Below are 24,962 nucleotides of genomic sequence, written 5' to 3' on the forward strand. Positions count from 1 at the left end.
ACTTTTGGCACATGATTGTGTCATGAGTTTAAATACATCAAAAGTGAAATTTTATGAAGTGGCTATAGACAGCAGAAATTTAATATCAGGAAAAAGGCTAACCATACCATTCAGGGATTCTGTAACAGAAAACCTATTTAACTTATATCTATGCATATTAAAAATGTGTAGAGTTTTTCTGTGCAGATGCAACCTTTTTACACATGGATTTTTTATTTGCGGATTTATCTCAATACAAATGGGGGGATTCAAAGTCGCACACACCTTTGACTCCTTGCCCTGCACTGGCGTCTCACACCATTTCAAGGCAGCCCAAAACTCTGAAAAAGGCTGTGTCTGGCACAGGCACAGAAATAGCCCTGGAGCCATGGAAGAGACTTCGGAAGATTGTGTGCCTTGTGAAGGAACAGTAAGACTCCTTGAACCATCAAAGAGGCTTGCAAGCGAAGAAGACTCCGCAAGAGTAAATGAGAATCTTGGGAGTGGAAGAGGGGAAGCCAAGGGAAAAGCCTCTAGCCAGAACAGGTGCAGCAAAGAGGAAGGAGCTCTCTCTCTCTCCCTCTCCACACACACACGCGCGCACGCGCGCGCGCAGAGGGCAGGTGCAGTAGTAACGGGGGGGGGGAATTCGTTAAAAAACCCACCAAGTGTTTTCCTCCAGCTTGTTTTGCTTGCCTTTCTCAGAGCTGAAAATGAGAAGGAAAATCAGGGGAGGCTGAGTACAGAAGCGGAACATGGTGAGGGGGGAGGGAATTGAGAACCGCTGCCTTAGTTTTTTTCCCATCCCCAAGTGTCAGGCTGTAGCGCTATTTGCTTTACTTTACGCAATTTGCGTACCTATGCAATTTGTGTAAAATCACATCATTTCCAGTTCTGATTTGGCAACACACCAATTTTCCCAATTGCTGAGTTTCAGGGAACAAAACTCCCTGTGCATAAGAAGTTTCCACCTGTATACTTATACAAATATGTATTTTTTTTTTTACCAGAGGGTAACAATAATCACATTACACAATTACGTATTTATATTCTCCCTCCCCTCTTTTTTTTTAATCACTGGACTCAATGTGGTTTCCTATTCAGGCACCAACCAGAACCAGATCCTACTAGCTTCAGCAAGATAAAAATAAAGTTTATATAGCTTTTGCCACAAAGGACTTTGACCGTAATGAACTTTATACAGCAACAACTTGTTATTTGTCAATCCTATCTTCAACACTTCCATTTGAGAGTGCATACATATGTTTAACATACATACATCCCACAAAATCGGAATTAACACCTTTGTAGACAAAAACACTGGCATTTAAAACGCCTGGAATGCACAGAAGGCACTTTTACAACCAGATAGACTGAATGTGTGTGGGTAATATCCCCCAGGCTGGACTCCCTGCTGTGCCAGAGGGTCCTTAAGTATCTTGAGGTAGGGTTAGATGTACACAAAAAAGGTTACAGCAGAAAGAAATGCTGAAAAAATTCGTGTATGCCTAAAAAACAAGCCTTCAAACTACAGCTAATGAACTTTTAGTGGAATGAGCAAGCTGCTAAATTCAAAATTTTAAGATCATAATTTTTATAATTTACAAAAATAGAAGCATTCTAGTGACCTGTCTCTCTCTCAAAAAAAATCCATCAATAACAGTTTGAGAATAATTTGTCTGACACACAAATATCTGAGAGCTTTTTCACAACAGATGCTTAAATTCTTTGAATTTTCCACACCTCAACAATGACACTATTCTGACCCACATTATGCACGGTCAAATGCTTGTGTTCTTAAGCAGATTTCTCAAAGCATATCTAATATAAGAAATGAGTGTGAACCAATGAGAGAAACTTAAACCAGGTGTCTGTTATTGTGAAAGATTTTCCCTGTGCAATAACAATGGCTGTAAACATCATTAATGCATTAGAATCACAATGTTTCCTACACTAATGAGATACGGATATTACAAAGTACTACTATAATTACTAAAATAAAAATGTGGCCAGAATTGTGCAAATATAATACTTTGCTAACACAGAGAAATTTGACCCTGCAAATTTCAGGGTCAGAAAAACTTATTTCAAAATGTATAGTGGTTTTATATGAATTTGGGGTGCTGATTCCAAAAATGGCACCAGTTTTACCCTATCATATCTAGTTTTGGAGATACAGCATAGACTCATTAGGGACTGGTTCAAGCAGCTTCCTTGCACGGAAGCCATGATGTAGGCTTCCTCATGAGAAAGTTGCTTGAACCATTCACTAGTTAGGCTTTGCCATATCTCCAAAACTAGATGTGATGGGGCAAACTGATGCCATTTTTGGAATCAGCGCCCCAAATATACCCAGGAATAGGTCTGGGTATTAAGACAGCAAAATGTGTGTTGGCCCGAGTTACTAGTTACACAGTATTTCTATCCCACCTTCCTTTGCAGGAGCATAAGGTGCATACATAGTTCTCACATCTTCTCCTTTTTATCTTTACAACAACTATGTAAAGTAGGTCAGGTCTACACATAGTGACTGGTCCAGGTCACCCAATGAGCTTCATGGCTGAGTGACAGCTGAAACTGGGTCAACCTGCTCCTAGTCCAACATTCTAACCATTACACCATACTTGCTCAACTATTGTGGACTGCTTCCATTTGCTACTTATGACAATCACAGTACAGTATATCTGTACTACGGAAGCAAGGGTTAGGGTTCAGAGAAACCCATGTATGCACACAAAAGCACTTGACCTAATTTTTCCAATTCAAATGGCAACCCCTTTTGCTTCCTGCAGTGCTGCTCTTGAGCCTTTTCGGAGGCTGCTCCAGAAGAGAGGATTAAAAAGTCCATGCGTGTGCATGAAATATGGGATTTGGGCCAAATAATTTTTTCCTTAAGCTAGAACCACTGAGTTTTCAAGTCAATATCTAGAACTCAATTCAGAACTTTAAAAAGATGAAATCTAGAAACCAACCTCAGAGGTACCTTCAACTGAACTTAGGTATGAAACTTCTATCAACAACCGATGCCTAAAGAAAAGGGCTAGATTGAAGGTTAATGTAAAAGGATAATCAAATTGGATAATCTGTGCGATCTGCTCATTCTACACCTTACATAGCAGATTCCCCATTATTACCAATTAGCCACATTACTGTTAGCACAGTTTGTCTTGAACTCAACCAGTAACAGAGAACTCATCTTTCAGCATATTTTTCCCCTGACAGTGAACAAAGCAGAGCTGGCTGTGGCGAGAGAGAGAGATTTCAGCCAACTTTTGAAGGAATTTTCTCTTGATTACACAAAAGAAAGGACAAACTGTTATATATTTACTACATTTTTTTTAGTGGTGTGGCACAGGCAGATCAAGAAGGGGTAAAGGAGAATGGGAGAGAATTAGGTGAGAGACTGAGGGAAAGAAAAGAAGACAGGTCCCCTGGGGTGCCAGAAACTGAATAATGCTGTAGAAGGCAGCTTGGAAAGTAGAGGGAGGTGGTCATATTAGCCCCCTTGCTACCTGGAGAAGAATGAGGGGGCAGACCCAGAGAGAGTAGCAACCAAAAAAATGGGAAAGAGAATAAGCCAGGAGGTGGTTTGGAACCTTCAATACTCTTGAAAGTCATACCGTGGGCTACACTCTAGGAAGAGAGTTTTTGTGTAAACTCCAGGCAAGGGTTTAAACCCTGAGAAAGTGTAAATGTGAATTTATACCTCCCCCCATCCTCGCCGACTTTTTCTGGTGATGTTATTCTAAATAAAATGATTTAAAATACCAATCCAATGCCTTTGCTGTCCTGTCCAAGTTTCAAAACCCCAAAGATATGGAGCTGCCTCCCTGGAAGGAAAGAGCAGGATGACTAAGATTAGTGCTCATTTAGGCTAAAACCTGAACATGCTTAAGCGGGTAGACTAACACTAAACCTTTCGTGTCTGTGCATTTAGAACGGAAGTGCTAAATGGAGTTCCATTAGACTTGAACAGAGGGCATACTTTTCACCAAATATTTTGTTAGTGATGGTAGTACCCCAAATTGAAGAGTAGTCGCATCCATGAGGAGACTGACAAATTCAGTAAAAGTGCTACAAAACAACAACAGTAGGCCCACTGTTTTAAAGTGAACTGTTCGAATGTGAACTTTCCTTGGTTAAATTAATGGATGAACCATGTCACTCCTGCTCATAAGTGTCACCAAAAAATTTGAGATAGGCAAACCAATCTATAAATGGGTTTCAAGGAAAGAAATAGATCAAAAGACCAAATTTGAAGGAAAGAAATAGATCAAAAGATCAAATTTGAAGGAAAGAAATAGATCTCATGAACAAATTTAGACAAAAAAAATTCTACGAGATACATTCAGCTTTCTTCATTGTGGCCTATGTGCTTCTTAAACTTGATGCCAAGGGACATTTGACATTTTGGTATAGAAGATCATGGCCAGGATTCAAAGAACTGTGAATCTAGTTTCACAAGACTGAAAGAGTTTTAGATTTGTTTTTCTTACCAGCAGTTGTTTTGTGCGACACCAGTGTTTCTCAAACTGTGGGTCGGGACCCACTAGGTAAGTCATGAGCCAATTTCAGCTGGGTCCCCATTCATTTCAATATTTTATTTTTAATCTATTAGACTTGACGCTACCATGGTATGTGACTGCATTTGGAGAAATGTTACAGACCTGTACTTTTAACAAGCTACTATGTATATTCTTTTAACAATGATAGTCAATGGGACTTACTCCTGGGTAAGTGTGGTAAGTGTAATATGTGATACGACCATTTTATCACAGAAAGGAAACAAAGAATCCAACATACTTTGCTGGCCAAGCATTATCGCGAATAGACAGATTTCCAGAGACAGTGAACTCAAGATGTGGCCACAGTGGATTGCACAAGAATTAAATAAAGAATGCAAAGTTAAGACTAGCACAGTTATAAAATGCTGAACATTTTAAACTGTATACTGTATAGGAAGCCAGCACAACAACATAAGACAACCCAAACCTTTTCAATAGAGCATCGCACATAGTTGCACTACTTAAGATGAGCAGTTCTACTCATTTCACTTTCATGCTTGGAGAATGCAGAACAAGAAGACAAAAACCATCTCTCACCCAAAAGGACAAGATTACATGACACTTGAGAAAAACAATAGTTATGCTCACAAAAGATTTAATTTTATGAATTGGTAGATTATCAGAGGTCTTGAAGGAAGCATAATAAATGTTGCTACAGTATATCATCATGGCTGTGTTGTGCCAGCACCCTGTGGTTCAAACTGGCAGCACAATATTTGAATTATTCCAGCATAAACTGCCTCATATTTCATAGTAAGGTGAATACAACTGCAAATACCCATGTGGTGAAAAAAGAAAAAAAGGACACTAGAATGCACACACCACCAAGTGGGCTCAAGAATTGATATATATTTTTTTTTGCTAAAGCTACATTACAAATGATTGGCTAACACAAGACCCCCACTAGTTATTTGATTTTTTCTCTGTAAACCACTTTGTGAACTTTTTGTTGAAAAGCGGTATATAAATACTGTTAATAAATAATAATAATTAAATTCCATTGTGGTAGCCAATTTGATTCATTCATGACCTGAAATATATGCCTTCAGATTTAGAAACTCAAAAGTAAAGCACAAATATGATATGATCTATTTAACATCAGTTGTAACAAGGCACAGATTTAATGACATTAATAACTGTGGTCCTAGCCAAAGGCAAAACTGACCACAAGCTAACACTCACTTCACCCTTCTCCTTGAAGCCTAGCAAAACAAAGGAGAAAAGCAAGCAAATAGGGGATGTGGATCTCAACAACAACAGCTCCATAAAAAGGAAGAAGGTCTCATGAAGACAGATCTTTGTCCTGGACACAAATATAACATTGATGATCCAAGCTGCTTTAATCCAGCCATTAGAGAAAAATCACACATACCAGCCTATATTTCAAAAACAAACACAGCAGCTGTTTATTACGTAGCTTACTGCCAAAAGATAGTTCACATTGAGGATCATATTGGGCTTTGTTAGTCACTCTGGGTACACGTAATCCTCTTCTGTTAGTTTATCTGCGAAACGAAGTAGTGGGTAATAGTTCCCTGCAACACCAGAGAGGAAAGGGAGTTGCTGCACAATATTTCTAGGAATATTTTTACGCCAGCTGTTCTGAGAGGTCGTGGACAGATTGTTGCAGTACATTGCTACATTCGGTCAGAGGTAAAAACAACTCTTTCCTTGTATAGTTCTTGCCTTTTGAACTATTGAGAAGCAATGACACTTACATGATCCAAGTGAAAATGACATAGAAAATATTTCTGCCACTCAGGGTCTCCTCAGCACAGGTGAAGGATTACACTGACCCTTGCCTTGTCAACTACAAACAAGAAATTGTAAATAACACAGGCTATCCATAGTCCTTCTTCTCTGTTTTGCAGAACAGAGAATTCTCAGTCACTACAATATTATCAACAGTTCAGTAAACTACACATTCAGGCATGAAGGAAGACTTCTGTGGTCAATATATGGAATCCAATGAGGTGTTATTTGTAGTAAAACAGCAGATTGAGAACAGTGGTTCTCAAATTGTGGGTTGGTCCCCATTCATTGGTCCCACAATTTCAGGTGAGCCCCCATTCATTTCAATATTTGATTGTTGATATATTAGACTTGATGCTCCCATGGTATGTGACTGCATTTGGGAAAAAGTTACAGATCTGTGCTTTTAACAGGCTACTATGTATATGCTTTTAACAATGATAGTCAATAGGACTTACTCCTGGGTATGCCTGGGTAGGATTGCAACCTACAACTGTTAAAAAATTTCTTGATCCATTATGTCACTTCCTGTCATGACATCACTTCTGGTGTGTCCTGACAGATTCTGATTCTAAAAAGTGGGTCCCAGTGCTAAAAGTTTGAGAACCACTGCCTTATACTGTACCACTTTTATGTCTATAATGTGCTTACTACTCCCCATGTCATATATTTCTTCCTTGGATACATTAAGGTGAAATTTTAATTACACTTAAGCCCATACTTAGTTATGAATTTTTCCTCAAGAGTTGTGAGATGCTACTACAATGAAAAGTGAGACAAAGCCTTATTGACTGTCACAGATGTATGGAAAGACACAGTAGTTATGATCAATATTCTTCAACATATGGTTGTGACCCCAAGCCTCATCTGAGCGGTCGCAGCAACCTTTCAAAGCCTGGGCAAGAGAAGGCTTGGATCAAATCCAAGATACTGCCTTATCAAAACTGAGTTCTTGATATAATCCTGCTCGGTCTCTTATTGCTATCTTGCCTCGCAGCTCCTAAGGCCGGCCCTGCTCAGGCTGTTCCCTCACAGGACTGTTGTGAAGACACAAGAGCAGTGATTTTCAACCACTGTGCCATGGTATGCCACGAATGCTCAGCAGGTGTGCTGCAGGCATTAGTAAGGCCACTGTGGGATATAAACCCCAGCCAGCAGTGCAGTCAGTTGTCCAAAAACACATGGTGTGCCTTGACAATTTTAGCACCTTCTAAGAGTGCCATGAGTTGAAAAAGGTTGAAAATTGCTGCACTAGAAGTAGGGGGAAATGGGGCAGGCAGGGGTTTGGTGGAGGCAGGGGATTAGCAGCTCAGGTCCTGGGAGGGGGTGAGATCAGCGGTGGGTCTCCAGTCTCATATGTCATGTATTCATTTTTGGGGGTTGTGTCATGAAAAAAAGGTTGGACTATTGGTTTATTTATTTGTTTGAAATATTTTTATCTTGCCTTTCCTCTGAGGGAGTAGATGCCCAAGGTGGCTTACAATTTACAGATAAAAAAATACAATTTATAAAAACAGTGAATAAACTCAGGGGAGGGAGTTTGAAGGAAGACAAAACTATTTACACTCAATGTAGACCAACAGACTGCTATCCAAATCACATTCTAGAGCAGTGTTTCCCAAATTCCTACAGAAGAGTTGGGAACAACTTAAGTCTTTGTGACCAAGGGGCTATGGCAGTGATGTGATACCCCCCATTTTTTCCCCTTAAAAAATCCTCCCCTGATAAAATAATTACATTATGCATTCAAAAACTACAGGTAAGCTCACAGCAACAGTCACCTAGTATTTCTTAAGGTTCTTTCAGGTGAATTGCTAAGAATATCCTTTTGGCTTTAAAATAGGTTATGTTGAACTTTGGCAAACAGTTTAACAAAGACTGTGGAGAATAACCATGTTTCTGCTGCAGTTAACATGTTTTAATATTATCAAAAACATTTTTACAAGTGTCCATATTTTTGTAGGTAGAAGATGTAGGTTTATTTTAAAGGTGTATTAAAGCAGTTAACCTTTACTCCAATGGGAAATTGCTGTAAAGATGACAAAGGTGCTGCTAACAGCAACTTCCAATTTGAAACATGCAATCAAATCTCATATAATCAAGGCTTTATCACTCACTCTTGCAAACGTGGAAGCTTTAAGAATAAGTCATAACTGTGATCTTAAGAAACTGCATGCAACAAAGGAGTGGCCAGTTGGTCAACCAATATTCAGCTGATTACTCACAACTCTACCAATAAAAATACCTTCAGAACTGAAAAGCATGGGGGGGGGGGAGAGTTCTCCTAACTCTCTAAAGGCAGCATAGCGTTTTTCAACAATCCACACTCAACTTCTATTAGGTTCAGGAAACTGAAGTTGCCAAAGAAGTATTTAGAGACCTAACATCCCAAGCAAACAGCACAGAAAAACTGTGCTACTTCTGATAAATGAGAAGCTTTTTGCTGATGTAAGCAAGAATTTCAAATAAAGCAGGAAATGGTAGCCAGCTTGCATAACGCTGGTGCAATAGGAATGTTGTTTCCTGTTCTGGTGCTAAGGAATATTTCACATGATGTGCATATTTTTTCCCTATGTAGAGACAGTACCCATACAGAAAAAAAATCATATATGAAACAACACTATCAACGAGCATGATGGAAATATATGGCTCTGCAGCATGATTGCCTTTTCTGATAGTTTTCTTCTCTCTTCTCTCTAAATCTCTAAATCTTCAATAAATATGTAAAATGTGTCCTCGGTACAGGGTCTAATAATAATGACTTGGTGAAAAAAATACTATTTTATGTGGCAGGGGATATCACATGCATTACACAAAGAATCACAATAAGTTCTGGAGTATTAGATAAGTATACTTCCCTACCAACAAATGGATACTCTGTGCCTGAAGCATGTGTTAGAGCAGGGGTCTCCAAACTTTATGGCCAGAGGGCTGCACCAAATATCTGGCACAGTGATGAGGGCCGGAAAAAAAAAAAATTAAAAAAAAACTTGAATAAATACACTAAGATTTCTCCAAGCACCAACATACACCACAGAAATAAAGCACAAACTCAAATGGACCCCCATTCCCCCACCTCCCTGGCCCTCAGAACACACTCTGCACATGACTGTTGCACAGCTTTGGTCGTGTTCAGATGAGTGGGCCAGAGGCTCTTAGTGGACCAGAGGCTGGCCACGAGCCGGATAGAGGCTCGCCGTGGGCCGCATCTGGCTCTCAGGATAGGGTTTGGAGACCCCTATGTTATAGAATTAACAGAATACTGTAAGTACCATAAACAGTCTATGCTGGCCTTTGCCTCCTTAAGGGGTGATCCCTACATGGCAATCCCTCCACCTACAAGCTCTTCCTTTGGCAATCTCATTCAACATTCTCTAGCTGCCAGGAGAAAGAGGGCTTAAGAGCATACTTGTGAAACTGCTCTTGAGAACCATTCTAAATGCATGTGAAAAATTAAAGGCAAACATGAGGCCAAAATCCAGGAGCTAGAAACAAAGGCTTTTAACCTAACTGAGAAAGTTTTGAACATATGGGAAGCTTGCTTTTTAAGAATGGAAGAACAAAGACATAAACCATAGCAATAAGAGGGAGATACTACCAATAGATTTGAGAATGACCACTGAGTCTACAACTGCAATGCTCAGTTAGTTAACCTATCTCAACATCCACCTTTACGGCCATGGGCTGAGCTGGTCACATGACAGTTATCTACTGTACACAGCACAAGGGCCACATTGTATATTTTACAAATTTTTGTGGGCTGAAAAAAATCAGTTTCATAAAAGAGTGAATGAAATTTAAATGAATGAATGAGTTTCACTTGTATCTATTTTTGGAATCAGCATGATATGATTCATAACAAAAGAGAAATGTGACAATTACAAAGAAACAATGTTGTGCTTAAACTGAGAAATGATATATGAGTAAAAATGTTAAATATTAGCAAATGCTCTGACAAAAAAAAACAAGTTGCTGTGGTAAAATCTTGTGGTGGGCTGGATGTGGCCCCCTGGGCCGTAGTTTGGAGGCCCCTGATTTAAATAAAACTAACTTGTGATTTGTCTTATCACATGAGGTTTGTAATCACTTGCAAAAGGTAATTACATGAAATTTACTGGCTGTTTCATGTCAGGAATCCACCTCCCCTATGATTCAGATCCATGATAAAATTACTGCATGACATCTTTATTCTGAAACCTAGTCTGACTCAAGGCATGATGAACAGCAGAGATTACATGACAGGCTCAGTTTGTGGGAGGCCAGAACAGAGTAACTAAAGTATTGCAACTGCCAAGATTTAAGTAGTCATGTCAATGTGGCAAAGAATCAGTGTGATGCAAAGCAAGAGTATGCAAATATGCCACATGTCAATAAAAGCTTGTACTTTGTTGATACTTCACTGATGTAACTTTCTACCCAAAATTAGTAAGATGGATGCTGAATGGAACAGGGCATATCCAATAGGTTGAGTTATTTTTATTTTTTTTGAGCTAACGAAATAAAATAACACTGCCTTCTGCACGTCTCATTTTTGTTTAAAAAACAAAACAAAAATTAAAAAGTGGCAAAAAAAACAAAACTATTTTCTAACACCTCTGCATATTGGTCACTGTAGGTTGGTTGGGCTGGACTGGAGTGTGTGTGCATGGGTAATGACTGTAACTGCAACTGCTGATATTATACCACCTAGTATCACCTACCCAGTACATTCTTAAAGTAATTATAATTTATACAGTAATTGTAATTTATAAAAATGCACTCTTGGAATAAAAACACATAACTTTCTGTACTTTTCCTCATGTGAAAAAATGAAATTGTGAAAAATTAAAAACATGTAAGAACATCTCTACTAATAAGACAGTAGTAGATTAGAACTAAAGCAGTTTTTCAGAGCTGGGGCAGCACAGATGAGCCAAGAAATTCAGATCTTACCTCAGCCATGAATTAAGTTTGGCATGTGACTACCATAATTCCAAGTCCAAGCCCCTCTCATAATATGACAACACTACTACTAGTCTGAGTTCTTGCACGGATTATTGAGGAAATGAACATGACACACTTTGAACACTCTTGCATTTGTATTGCACTTAATCCCAACTAGTGGAGGTGGGGTGTTGTATTGGTCAAGTGCACACATGGGTGGCTGCAATTGTTTGGCTGTGAAAAACCTTTTATGGCAGAGCACGACATATATTCTTTGAAGAAATGACAAGCTCAAGGATCATAGAAGAAAAGCACTGCTGTACAACTGGTGTACACTGGTAGACATCAATCTCTTGATAACAAGAACATGTATTGCATTTGGGTTGAGCAGAAGAATGTCGTTGTGCCTAAACAAATAGCACAAAAGGACAAATGCTATTGGATACACTAATGGAGAATGGAAATATTGTAAAGAAGAATAAGAGTATGTGTAGAATTAGAAGTGCAGTATAAATACAGTAGGAAACCAGAATGAGTAAGTGCACATTGTACACTGAGATGAAACTAAAAATAGTTCAGAAGCACCATAAAGGCCTCTATATTAAGAAAGTATATATTGAGGCTTCTTTATTAAGAAGGTACTTGAGGTACAACATGTAAATGACAAGAAGCTACCAAACAAGGTTGAGTGAAGAGATACCTCCTGTTGAAAGAATAGGTCATATATTAGTATAGAAAATATGTAAAGCATCAAGCAAGCATAAAGCATTGTATTGCCTATACAGGAGGAAGGAAAAATTTTGATCTGCTTCACATAGGACTGAGCAGGTGGGATGGATAAAGAGATAAAATTATGTCAAGACAATGCAATAAAAATAAGGTGATACACAATAAATGGTTAGAAAGAAAGAGGACAGAACACATATACCCTGTATACATACACCAGAAGTTTGTAGTGAGAGTCAAAGCAGAAACAGGAATGACTGAAAATACAAGTAGACACATAAGGCGGACAACGTATATTGGGGAAAGATAATTAGGGATAGACAATGTTCAGATGATGGAAGGGAGCAATCAAGGAGGCTAGGGCACATAATAGGGCATGTTAAATTGAAGCATTTATGAGGCCGTCTGTGCACTTGAAGGGGAAGTATATGGAAGTTATATTGGGTATATATCTAGATATAGTGTAAGGAACACAGTAAAAAGAATGTTTGGAGAAGATGGAGGAGGGTTGGAGCTCAGTGGAAGAACCACGTTCAATCCTCAGCACCTTCAGGTAGGGAAGAGAAAAATTCCCATCTAAAACCTTGGAGAAGCACTGCCAGTCACTGTGGACAATACTGAACTAGATAGGTCAGTGGTCTGAATCATATTCCTATGTATAGGAAAATAGTGGAATTTGGCTTATGACATATATGAGGTAGCACTGTTTTGGGGGCATTTGCGGTACTATATTAGTTGTGTTTTTTCCAACTACAAGGCCTGCTAGGGTACCAGCAGATGAAGATTTTTAATGAACTGTATATGTGGGACTGCTACAATAGACATAGAAACTGAGGCTGACTTTATGAGATTTTAATACAAGACAGGGTCCACCAGGACTTTACCCCAACACCGGGGTGCCCAAACCCCAGCCCTGGGGCCACTTGGGGCCCTTGAGGCCTCTCAATGCGGCCCTCAGGGAGCCCCCAGTCTCCAATGAGCCTCTGGCTCTCCGGAGATTTGTTGGAGCCCACACTGGCTCGACACAACTGCTCTCAGCATGAGGACAACTGTTTGACCTCTCGCGTGAGCTGTGGGATGAGGGCTCCCTCCAATGCTTGTTGTTTCACGTCTGTGATGCAGTAGCAGCAGCAAAGGAAAGGCCAGCCTTGCTTTGTGCAAAGCCTTTTATAGGCCTTGAACTATTGCAAGACTTTCATTCATTCATATAAGTTCATCTTTAATATAATCATTTATGTAAACTTATGTAAATTTATTCAAATTTTGAATGTAAATTAATTATTTTTTTCCCCGGCCCCCAACACAGTGTCAGAGAGACAATGTGGCCCCCCTGCCAAAAACTTTGGACACCCCTGCCCTACACGTATTTCAAATGTAAACTCACAACAAAGAAGTGAAAGCCTCAGGATACGAGGAGAATAAAATTCCCCCATCCCATAAGGTCACCACCTGTAATTTGGGAGCAGTGTTTCCAAGATGAAGAATATGGCTATCAGGAAGCTTTTTAATGCAAACATTTCTCTATAAAATTGTTCAACAAGAAGGTGCATATTGCCAAACACAGAATCCAGACTTGGATTATAAAATATACACCTCAAGGTGATTCTGGTGAAGCAGCAGGAATCTATACAATCAATGGGGTGTACACCCAAAAGGGTTGCCTTATACTGGGGCAGAACTGCAGGTGTTATATGAAATGTATAGGCACAAATAATACATAGTAGGCATAAATAATATATAGTAGGTAGATCTGGGGCAAACTAGATGTGATGGTGGAAGAATCGGGTCATTGCCAAACATCTAAACAGCACATGCATATGCAGACAGGAGGATTTAAAGCTTATTGGGAACAGCTGAAAAGGAAGCACTGAAGCTTCCACCAATGCTTCTGTCCTAAAACTGCCCTTTTTTTCCAAGTAGGTCTAAGAGTGGGGTAACCCATAAGAGAAAAAGAGTTGGGAGAAACAGTTTTGAAGAAAAATGCAGAGGCAGACAAATTCAACACACCTGTCAGCCCCTGTATTGCCCCCCATCTCCAGCTTTAACACAATTTGGGGCTTTCTAAACATTCAGTTTGACTCTTAAGTAGGATGACCAAGAAGGAGGGCACATCACACATTATTATTGTTAAGAGCACGTAAGCCATTTTACACACACATCTCAAACACAAAGCATGAATGAATGTATTTTTATTATACAGGTAGCTTGTGAGAAGTGTGATTGGTTACAGAGCTCCTGCTAAATCTATACTGGGGTGGCAAGTGATGCTGGTGCAAGGAGTAATGGGCAGAAATAGACAAGACATATGCAACAGAAGTCAGACCCGAGGTGTGAGATGCTCTTGCTTCATTTCCCCTCATATGAAAAGAGCTGTAGGGCGATGGAGCTGTCAAAAGAAGATGAAGTCACCTCGCCATTTGTCAGTCCTCTTGCCCTCACCACTCTTTTCAAACTATGAGGAGGTGGCAAACAGGAGGGGGGATTGAAAGTGCTGCCTGGAGTGCTCCCTTGAAAGTGCTGCCTGGAGGTGTAACTCACTGCTCCAGTCCAGGGCAGTGATGTCACATGCACATAGTAATGTCACTACCAGGTTCTCCCCAGAGGAGGTGGCACTGGTGGCTTTGTGCCCCCATTCCTTCACCTGCCAGCGCCTCCTGTGGTGGGTGGGGAGGCAGGTGAAGTCCTTTGAAAAGTGCCACTGTGGTGTGAGGCACCCAAGTGTTCACAAACCATGAGCTCTGGAGTCTTTCAAAACGCACCATCACAGTGTGAGGCGCGCAAGTGCTCACAACCCATGCGCTCTGGAGTCCTCTGAAAAGCACCACCACAGTGTGAGACGCCCAGCGCTCACAGCCCATGTGCTCTGGAGTCCTTCAAAAAGTGCCTCCATGGTGTGAGGTGCCCAGAGCTCACAATCCATGCGCTCTGGAGTCCTTTGAAAAGCACCGCCATGGTGTGAGGCACTGCCTTGGTGTGAGGTGTGCGCAAGTGCTCACCACCCATGCGCTCTGGAGTTCTTTGGAAAGCGCTGCCACGGTGTGAGGCGCCCAGCGCTCACAACCCACACGCAGAGCTTGGGCGCCTCACACCTTGGTGGCACTTTTTGAAGGACCCTGGTGGGGAGCTCTGCCTCACCTACCTCCCCACCCAGCACAAGTCCTGCCTTCCCCATAACCAGGGTGGAGCCTGAGGGCAGTCCTGCGCCCCCCAAGGGTGGCACCCGGGGCAGGCGCCCCTCGGGCCCCACCCTAGTCACGCCCTGGCGCCCCCTGCACCGGGTCCCCTGGCAAGCCGGGGCAGCCTCGGGCGCGCCTGTGCAGAGCCCGGGGGCGCCGGGCCCCTCGCCACTCACTCACCCGTCGCTGGACGACTCCGGCTTCTCGTCCTCCGCCATGGCGACCGAGGCAGCGCGGCGCCGCACAGCCGCTCCTGCCGGGACCGCAGCCGGGAGGGAGGCGAGTGACAGGGCGACCGCGGCGGCGGCGGCGCTCCCGCCAGCCATCACGCGACCCGCCCGACAGGCAGCGGCGGCCGCGCGTCAGCCCCGCCCCGCCCCGCCATAGAGAGGGCGTGCCGGCTAGAGGGACCTTCGTCCGTCATGGAGGCCGCGCCGCGCCGCTGGCGGCTGATCTGAGCGCAGCAGCGCCTTCCTGCTCGTCCCTCGCGGCGCAGGCTGCAGTCCTCGCCACATTTGCCCGGGAGTAAGCCCCATTGTCTGTAATGGCACTTGCTTCCGAGTAGACGTGCAGAGGCTTGGGCTCTGTGGCTGCAGTCCTCTCCACACGTACCTCGGAGTAAGCCCCACTGGCTATAATAGGACTTACTTCTGAGTAGACATGCGTCGGACTAGGCTCTGTGGCTGCTAGCCTATCCACACCTGGGAGGAAGCCTCATTGTTTATAAGGGGACTTACTTCTGAGTAGACATGGCTAGGATTCAGCTCTGTGGCTGCTAGCTTATCCACACTTACTTGGGAGGAAGCCCCATTGGCTATAATGGGACTTACTTCTGAGTAGACATGCATAGGATTGGTCGCCTGAATACGTACGTGTACTACATAAGTTTACTCAGAAATACTTCTCTTTGAGTCAGTTGTGGGGATTGCACCCTAATAAGTATATGCATAGAATTGCAGTCACTATTTAATTCAGGGTGCTACACATCAGGCCGAATGCAGCCCCTGGAAGCAAGTTATCCACCCTCTGTTATAATTGGGTTTTCCCAGAGTGATAATTGGGCTCTCATATCTTGAAACTATGAAGAAGATTTGCACATTTTCTCTTGGGTAATTTGCAGCTAATGAGTTTCTATGTTGAAAAGCAGTATATAAATACTGTTAATAATAACAACAACAATAATATGTGAGAACAAAGTGCTTATTTTTGGCCATCCTCTGCTTAATGATGTCACTTTCTGCTTGATGATGTCTCTTCCGACCCAGAGCAGGCACCATGAATGCTAACTTCAGCCCACTGTATGGAACGAGTTTATCCCCCAAGGCATCCCAAAATGTAGGACATCAAAGAAAAATTTAGACTATGACAAAACAATAGCTAAAAACACTCATGTATTGATTTCGTGTGGTTATATTAAACACTATATTAATTATAATGTTAATTTTACTTAATTTAAAACCATATTTCATATAATTTATTAAATATAATTTATTAATTGCACAGGTCTACAAAACTGAGGATCAGAAAAGTTTTTCCCAAACTTTATGGTGGTTTGATATGAACTTGGGTTGCCGATTCCAAAAATGGCATGTGTTTTGGCCTATCACATCTAGTTTTGGAGATATAGTATAGCCTCATTAGTGAATGGTTGTCTACAAGCAGCAGAGAAATTCATGCTCCTACTCTGCCATTGCTCCTCTACAACTGGTATTCAGAGGCCCAATGGATTGCCCAATATATCCCCACACCCTCTTGACCAAAATTGAAGCTGATGGTTGCGGCAACCAGTCCCACTCCTTCCAGGTTGTGGTAAACATGTCCCAGGGTGCCCAGCTTTCACAAGTGTGCCAGCACCATTCCAGGCACTCCACAGGCTCCTCCTGCCATTGTAAAATGTGATAGTGAAGCTGCAGTGACCCCCGATATGGAGGCTTCATGACTCCATTGGGGCTGCAACCCACAGGTTAAAGATCACTGGCCTCTATAACATTTATACCTTCATCCCTTATAGAAAGCCCCCCCCCAAAAAACTGGATGCTATAGATTCAGATTACTGTAATCACTTTAACATGGGGTAACTTCTCTTTGTTTAAGCTGACTCATCCTGTCTGACAACTAATTATTTCCTGATGAGTGTAATAACTTAATAAGGTGGAACTCTTTGCCTTAATAAGATTTCCACATTATTCCTAAATCATATATCATTTTCACTGCATAAGAATGCATGAAAGAATGCGTAAAATTGTTGTCAGAGTTGTATTAAGATATTGCTAATTATGACTTTGTCATCACACTTGTTTTTCTAAATGTTTTTCCTTGTTTGAAAACGTTTACTGAGTTTATTTTCCTTGAGGTTTCAAAATCTCTGGGCTAGAACCATATAAAGTTTAACCGTATCAATTGTATGCTATTCTGCTAATATTACTTGTTAAAGCCACATGTTAAACTTTTTTGAAAGTCGCATAATTATTGTTTCTATTTGTGTTAAACAGTTATGGCAAAAGTTTTGTTGACTGGCATCTATGAGGAATGGGTGTTGCTAGTTAACCAAATATGCTGGTGAACAAAACATTTACAGTATGCAGTGGCATACAAAGGTCATTTGGCACCCGGGGCCCATAAATTTTTGACACCCCCCCCATATGGCAAAATTAATCAATCTGAGCTTCAAGTCCACATGGGTGCCCAGCCAACCTTGGCTGAGGAGGCCAAAAGTTCAACATGGAGCCCTGGTCTACCCACCTGGAAGAGACAGCTTCAGAGGGCAGTCAGAATGGGAGCCCAGGTCTACCCACCCAGCAAACCTCAGCCACAGAGGCACAAGTTCAACTGGGAGCCCAGGTCTACCTGCCTGGTTGACCTGGGCTCTGAAGCTAAGATAGTGCTCATCCCCCCCAACACAAATACAGGATCCGTCCCTGACTCAGTGACATACTGTAGGGACACCTGGAGCACCTGGGCACCTGGAGGTCCAATGTAGCTATCATGGTTAATAACCACTGATAAGACTATAGTTCACCATCAATGTTTAGAATCCACTTTAAAAGTCATCTAAGCCAGTGTACAACAACATCCAACCCTCCTATCAAAGACATCATTAGGGCTGGTGTCACCTGGTCTGATAACTTATGGTGTCACCCCCATTAACTTTACTGATTTTATCATAGAGCAGTACAGGTTTGGTTATAACTTTTGATAAATACATGTTTGATAAAACATTTCAATGCAGTTTCTTTCAGTGCATTCTGCTGTAAATTGTGCATCAAATGGTGTATAACATGTTGGTATTATTCCTGAAAGCCACCATTTCCACAATTTTGGTCACTAGTGATGTCACCCCCCCAAGGGTGTCACCTTACAAACATCTTCTTGGTTCCATATTGTGTCATAATAGCATCTCATTAGCTCTTCAAACACATTGATCCATTTTGAGTTAAGGAAATGAACTTTTTGAGACAGTTGCATTTTTCTTTTCTAGTTGTTTGGCCATAACTTTTGATAGAATGGAGATGTTTTACTTCGGGTTTTTTTATTGCATTCTGCTGTAAAATACATATTGAAATACATATGAAATACATTGAATTACAAATATATATGTGATATTAAAATACGTATCACATGATGGAATTATTCCTACAAATCACGATTTTAGCTATTTTGGTCACTAGTGGTGTCACTCCGCCTGAGGGTGGCACCCTGGGCCTACGGCTCTGTCAGCCCCCCCCCCGTATGCTAATGACAGTTTGTAAGAAAGTGTGTGTCCACGCACGTGCATGCGCACGTACACACACACACACACACACACACACACACACACAAACTCCTTTACTCATCATACTGGGCTCTTTCAGTGGTGCCACTCCTCCTTCCTTCCTTCCTTCCAAGGTCCCTCAGGAATGGAGAGGGTCTGTTTCCTAAGCAGCGCCCTCGCAAGGAAGGAAGTGGAAAGTTCCCATTCCTAGAGGACCGGAGGAAGGACCATGGGGCAGCACTGCACAGGGAGCCTGTCCAGTAAGCAGGTAAGGAGGGGGGCTGGCAAGCAGATAGGTGACTTGCTAACCAGCACTTTTTTATGCAGCAAACCAGATTAACTGGCATCTCCACCCACCACCTCAGGGGGCTGGAGTTGCTGATTAACCAAATGTGCTGGTTAACATAGTGCTAGTTAAGCAAGCTTTTACTGTATATTTGTTCACCTTTCTAGGGTGTTAAGAGTCATTCCCAAGTTAACAAGTAGCTGTGATCATTTTGTCTGTTGTGGGGTTTTTTTTTAATCACCCAAATAAATCTGAAAACTAATGGTGTTGCTTAACATTTATTTGTTTGTATTAATTCCGCCACATTTACCCACTTTTCCATTTCCATAGGGAATTATATGCCTCCAAGCATGGACCTCAACCAGTACATGTGAAACTGTGTTCTGTACCAGTTGAAGTTTCTGGACACTCATCAAGAGTAGCCCCACATAAAGTGTTAATCATGAATTGTGTTGCACATCTTGTGATTGGGCAATGCAACAGAGGGAAGAAAAATTTCTGGTAGGATAATGAGCACCAAACACAGGAAGATATAAGAGTTCACCAGGAATCAGTTGAGTCAGCTGGCTTTACCATGCTGACAAGTGAAAGAATATAATTGAGATATTCAGGATTTTAGCATAACTGTGAAGGACAACAGTACTGTACTTCTACCCAGTCATTGATTGCATCCCAATAGCTTCAAAAACAGGAGCTCATGCTCTTTCTAATTCAGATCTTATTTCATATTTCAACACTTAAAAAAATAGTTTTGAACTGTTTTAAAACTGCCATTGCAGCAAGCAGTTCCACCCACTCTTCTCTGCTCCTTGTGACTCTGTCCATAAACATATATATGACATCACCTCTCTTCCTTCAAGCCCTTCCGCGAAGCCTACTTTTCATGAAATCCTTGGCTTGACATCTTAGGGCCAAACTACATGTTATAAACACAGTGTTTTGCCCCTTGTTTGTGCTTTTAAAGTTAAATAGCAACCATGGGAGGAATTTGATCAGATAGAAAGGCAGCAATTTGGATCAGATAGAGAGGATGCATTCAGGGCTAGGCATTTAACCCTTTCCCAAGCCATCCCAACAAAAATCAAACTTCCAAAGCTGCTATTATCTCTAGTACCATCTTCCCTTCCGGGGCTAATAGCAGCTTTTGGGAGGGGGGGCACTTTCATCAGGATGGCAGCATAAAAAGCATTAAATACCCCCATTCTTGGGGAACTATGGCCCTGAACCTCATTCCCCCCCCCCCCATTACAATTTAAGTTTTTAAAAACATCACAGGGAAAAACTATGCTTCTAATGTAATGTGTGGTTTTGCCATTACAATATTTCTAATCCCCACTGAAACAAAATGTACATACATGAAATTAGATTAGCTCATATTCCACACCTTTCTCTGTGGTTTGTTCCCTTTTCCTGTTCTTTTATTGTTACATCCCTTTGGATTGTGATCTTTGTAAAGGGCAGGGACTCTGTGTTATGCACATTGGTGGCATTTTATAAGAGGGTAATCATTTTAAATACGATAAGGGATAAAATCTGTGAATAGGAATAATGAATTTGTAAAACACCATTTGTTTCTTTTGTATCACATGCTCATTGATTTCAGAGCTTTGCCAAACATTTGACACATAATGTTTGTAAAGTAGCATTCCATCTAGAGAAACTACCCGTGAGACAAGCTAGAGTCACTATATGCTTGCATATGAAATCACTATATGCTTGGACATGAGAAAAAGTTAGAATTGGGCAGAATGGTGGTGTGACAGAGCCCACTCTTGCCATTTCCAGTGCAACAACACAAGGATACTTTTTAGCATTGCTTTAATTCAACGTTTGCATAATGGTATGTGTTAATTGTCTGGAAATCATTTTGCTAAGGGTGTGACTGATCATTAAGCTACATCATACACTTTTACATGCTCTCACCTTATGTCTCTGAGCCATGAAAAGTTTCAGTAACAGCAGAATGAACAGAATGAATAATCTGAGTTCATTCTTCCTTTGGAGAAGAAAGCACTGGAGGATTATAATGATTCTAGTGTTTGAGTTAATAGTTAGTTAAGCAAGGTTTGGAGAGAAGAGAGTTTGCTTAACTGACATTTGGTTAACTAGCAAAGAACCAGAAAGTGTTCTTTCTTCTAATAGCTTCCTTAAGAACAGGGGTGTCCAAACTTCTGGGCAGAAGGGCCACATCATCTGTCTGACACTGTGTTGGGGGCCAGGAAAAAAAGAATTAATTTACATTTAAAATTTAAATAAATTTATATAAATGAATATAATAGAGTTGGAACTTATATGAATGAATGAAGGTCTGGCAATAGCTCAGGGCCTACCAAAAACCTTGCTCAAAGCATGGCCAGCCTTTCCTTTGCTGCTGCTTCACAGACATGAAACAGCAAGTAACAGAGGGAGCCCATAGCTTGCACGAGAGGTCAAACAGTTGGCCCTTGTGCTGAGAATAGTTGTGTTAGGCCAGTGTGGGCTCCAACAAGACTCTGGAGGGCCAGAGGCTCATTGGAGACTGGGGGCTCCCCATGGGCCGGATTGGAGGTCCTCAAGGGCCGCAAATGGCCCCCGGGCCGGGATTTGGGCAACCCCACTTTAGAACATAACCTTTTCAATCCAGTTAGATCATAATAATTGAGTTATTACCTATATTGTGAAATTGGGATTTGATTATGTGTTGGAGCATGTGAATGAGCACTAGACAGAGCCAGACCCTGAGCAGGATGCAGCCAGTTGCCTAGAATGGACAAAAGAGGATTAATAAATGTTAATGGCTTAAGAACATCCTTGAATGGGCCCATCAGGGCCCCCCAAGTACATCTACCTGAAAGGTGGGGCCACAATGCCTTTAGTCCTCTTCTCTCTCAGGAATGAATTGTTATGGCTGCATGTGAGCTGGCAGATTTTGTGGGAAAAAACACAGGAGAAGGACATGTGGGGTGTGTGCTCTGACTACATAAGGGCAGACCACATTCCCCCTCCCTGACACCTGAACACAAAAGGAATAGCTTCTAGGGTTCCCTGTTCTAAAGTAGTAAGGCCACTGATCCAGTCAGAAGATGTATGTAATCAACTATGAACTGTGAGTAAAGTATTTCTTTTGAAATCTTAACCAAGCCTCCGTTCATACATATGTTTTATGTATAGTAACTAGTCTGAGCTGTGGGATATCTTAACATAGGAAAGGGGTGATTTACTCTGATTACTCTACCTCCCCCCCTCCCTTCCAACCAAATCAGCTTCCCCTAGGCAACTGATGCTATCCACTGAGTTGCAATATGAGCTCCTCCTAGTGAAGCAACAACTAATAGTGACTTACCTTTTTTGTGGGGGAGTTGGTAGTGTCTAACTTTCATAAACAACTGGAAATTAACTTTCATAAACAACTGACTTTGATTACGATCAAATGTGACCTGATCAAAACATAACAATTATTACAGTATATTGTACCAGATGTACTATAGTAGATGTAAAGATAAGGAAATAAATGCCATCCGTGTCAGAATTCAAGCTCAATGGCTAGAGGTGTTCTTAAATGTTTTTTTATTTTTTTGCAGATTTTCCTTTTTCTCAAGGAGGAAAACTACAGAAAGCAGTGTTGTGTATTTTTATTCCAAGAGTACAGTTTTATAAATTATGATAAAATATAATCACTTTAAAAGTATACTAGGTAGGTGTTATAGTGTCATCAGATGCAGCCACAGTCATTGGGTAAGAGGCATTTTTTCAAGTGGGTGCTCCTCTTTTTTTAGTAGGGGGAGAGTAACTGGCCCACCTCGCCCCAGCAGTGTCTGTTCTAGTGGCTGTCTGCTGGTATTCTTTTGCATCTTTTTAGATTGTGAGCCCTTTTGGGACAGGGAGCCATTTAGTTATTTGATTTTTCTCTGTAAACCTGCCTTGTAAACTTTTAGTTGAAAAGCAGTATATAAATCCTGTTAATAATAATAATAATAACCCATGCCCATACACCCACTCCAGCCCAATATTATTATTATTATTATTATTATTATTATTATTATTATTATTATTATTTTTGCTGCTGCCACTGCTGCTGCAAATTTGTTTTTGTTTTTTTTTAACAAAAATGAGAAGTACAGAAAGTGGTGTTGTGTGCTTTTATTTCATTATCACTAAAAATCACATCTCTTATCAATAGCTATATCCATCTTACTCTCCCAAACTACTAATCATTGATATTTTCCCCTCACAGTCAGAAGATTACAGCTTGCATCAGGGTTTGCATTTGCTGAGGGCCCAAATCCATCAGTGGGCTCATTTGATCAAACTGCCCTCTGATTCCTCAGTATCAAGGGCAGTGCACCAGCAAACCAGCAGGAAATGGGCAGGGGTTGCTATGTGGGCCTGGGACAAGACTTTGCCTCAGGGTCCCCAGCAACCTAGCACTAGTCTGACCTCAACCAACTCTTTTAGGATGAACAGATTATGAACAGGTCCAGTGCCAACTCTTGACCAATTTAAGGAAAAATGGAATAATCATTATATAAGGAACATATCACTGGACAACATGGGACTATAAGGACCGAAAAATCAAGGCCACCATTACATGAGTCATGTATGCGAAGGTGATAAATTTCAAAAGGATAGCTATAATAGATTGCAATACTTTTACCTGAGAGTAATGGCCCAATCCTACCTGGATTGGCCACTGTCTGAGCGCCTCTTCTACTGATGCTGACTTCCATAAAGCCGTCAGGACTGGTCTTAAAAGGCTCTTTGGCAGTGCGCAAATCACATGCTGGTAGAGAACCAGCACAAAGGCCAAAGCCTTCCAGTACACTCAGGAGCGGAGTGAAGATGCTGCTGAAGGAGGTAAGGTGGTAGGGAATGGTCACGAAGCACCACTCACTCAGTGGTGCTTACTTCTGAGTAGACCTGCATTGCTAGTTGGTTTCAGCAAATACACAGAAGTTGTAGTACCTTAAAAGCTAACACATTTATTATGACGCAAGCTTTTGAGAAGAAAGGCTCACTTCATCAGATGTACGAAGTGCATTTTCAGTCACGTATATGCAGAGCAGGGGTATAAAGAAAGCATGTAAACAGGAGGGACAAAAGGCCATGAAAGGCAAGAAGTACAGTCTGCGACATTTCTGTGCAAAGCTCACATGTATACAAGATAAGCACAATGACCATTCAGAACAACAGCAATTGGCGATAACACAGCCTTCCTCATTTAGTGATACTAATATAAGTGGAAGAGAAAACCTTGGTTTTGACTGAGTCCTGAACAAATATTGACAAACTCCAATTCAGCAGCTTCATGCCGGCATCTCTCTTTGAAAATGTTCAGTAAGAGAATGAATTTCCAAGTCAGCAGCCAAGCATCCCGAGAGGCACTGAAATGCTCTCTTACTGATTTCTGAACATTGCCATTTTTCATGTCCAATTTGTGCTCATAATAATAATAATAATAATAATAATAATAATAATAATAATAATAATAATAAACTGTATTTCTATCCCGCCCTTCTCCCTAAAGGGACCCAGGGCGGCTTACAACATATTAAAAACAAATTAAAAACATAATTTAACAAACAGATAAAAACTCATCTACTCTTGTACACAAAGACTGACCTGCTAGTTCTATGTAAGAGGCAGAAGGATGTTGCTCTCCATTGGGGGTGCTGCGTGTAATAATTTAATAAATAATGGTTGGCATAATAACATCAGCTATACCATCTAGGACATCATTTATCTGCTCAGCCATCACTTGTCAACAATGCCATTCAGAAAGAGGTCAGTGTCTTTGTGCCAGTCTTCCATTGCTAAATTTCATGATG

General features: G+C 41.2%; 1 protein-coding gene across 1 annotated transcript in view; it reads right to left on the reverse strand.

The window, feature by feature from the left end:
- Positions 1–15,463, reverse strand: part of ABHD5 (abhydrolase domain containing 5, lysophosphatidic acid acyltransferase) — a 33,369-nt gene extending 17,906 nt beyond the window's left edge. The window contains exon 1 of the mRNA XM_066630974.1: positions 15,302–15,463. Within this exon, the coding sequence (XP_066487071.1) occupies positions 15,302–15,447 (146 nt within the window). The 5' untranslated portion in view covers positions 15,448–15,463. The remainder of the gene's footprint in view (positions 1–15,301) is intronic.
- Between the last annotated feature and the right edge of the window lie 9,499 nt (positions 15,464–24,962).

Source organism: Tiliqua scincoides, chromosome 5 (genome assembly GCF_035046505.1).
Source record: "Tiliqua scincoides isolate rTilSci1 chromosome 5, rTilSci1.hap2, whole genome shotgun sequence".
In the NCBI taxonomy this organism is placed as follows: Eukaryota; Metazoa; Chordata; class Lepidosauria; order Squamata; family Scincidae; genus Tiliqua; species Tiliqua scincoides.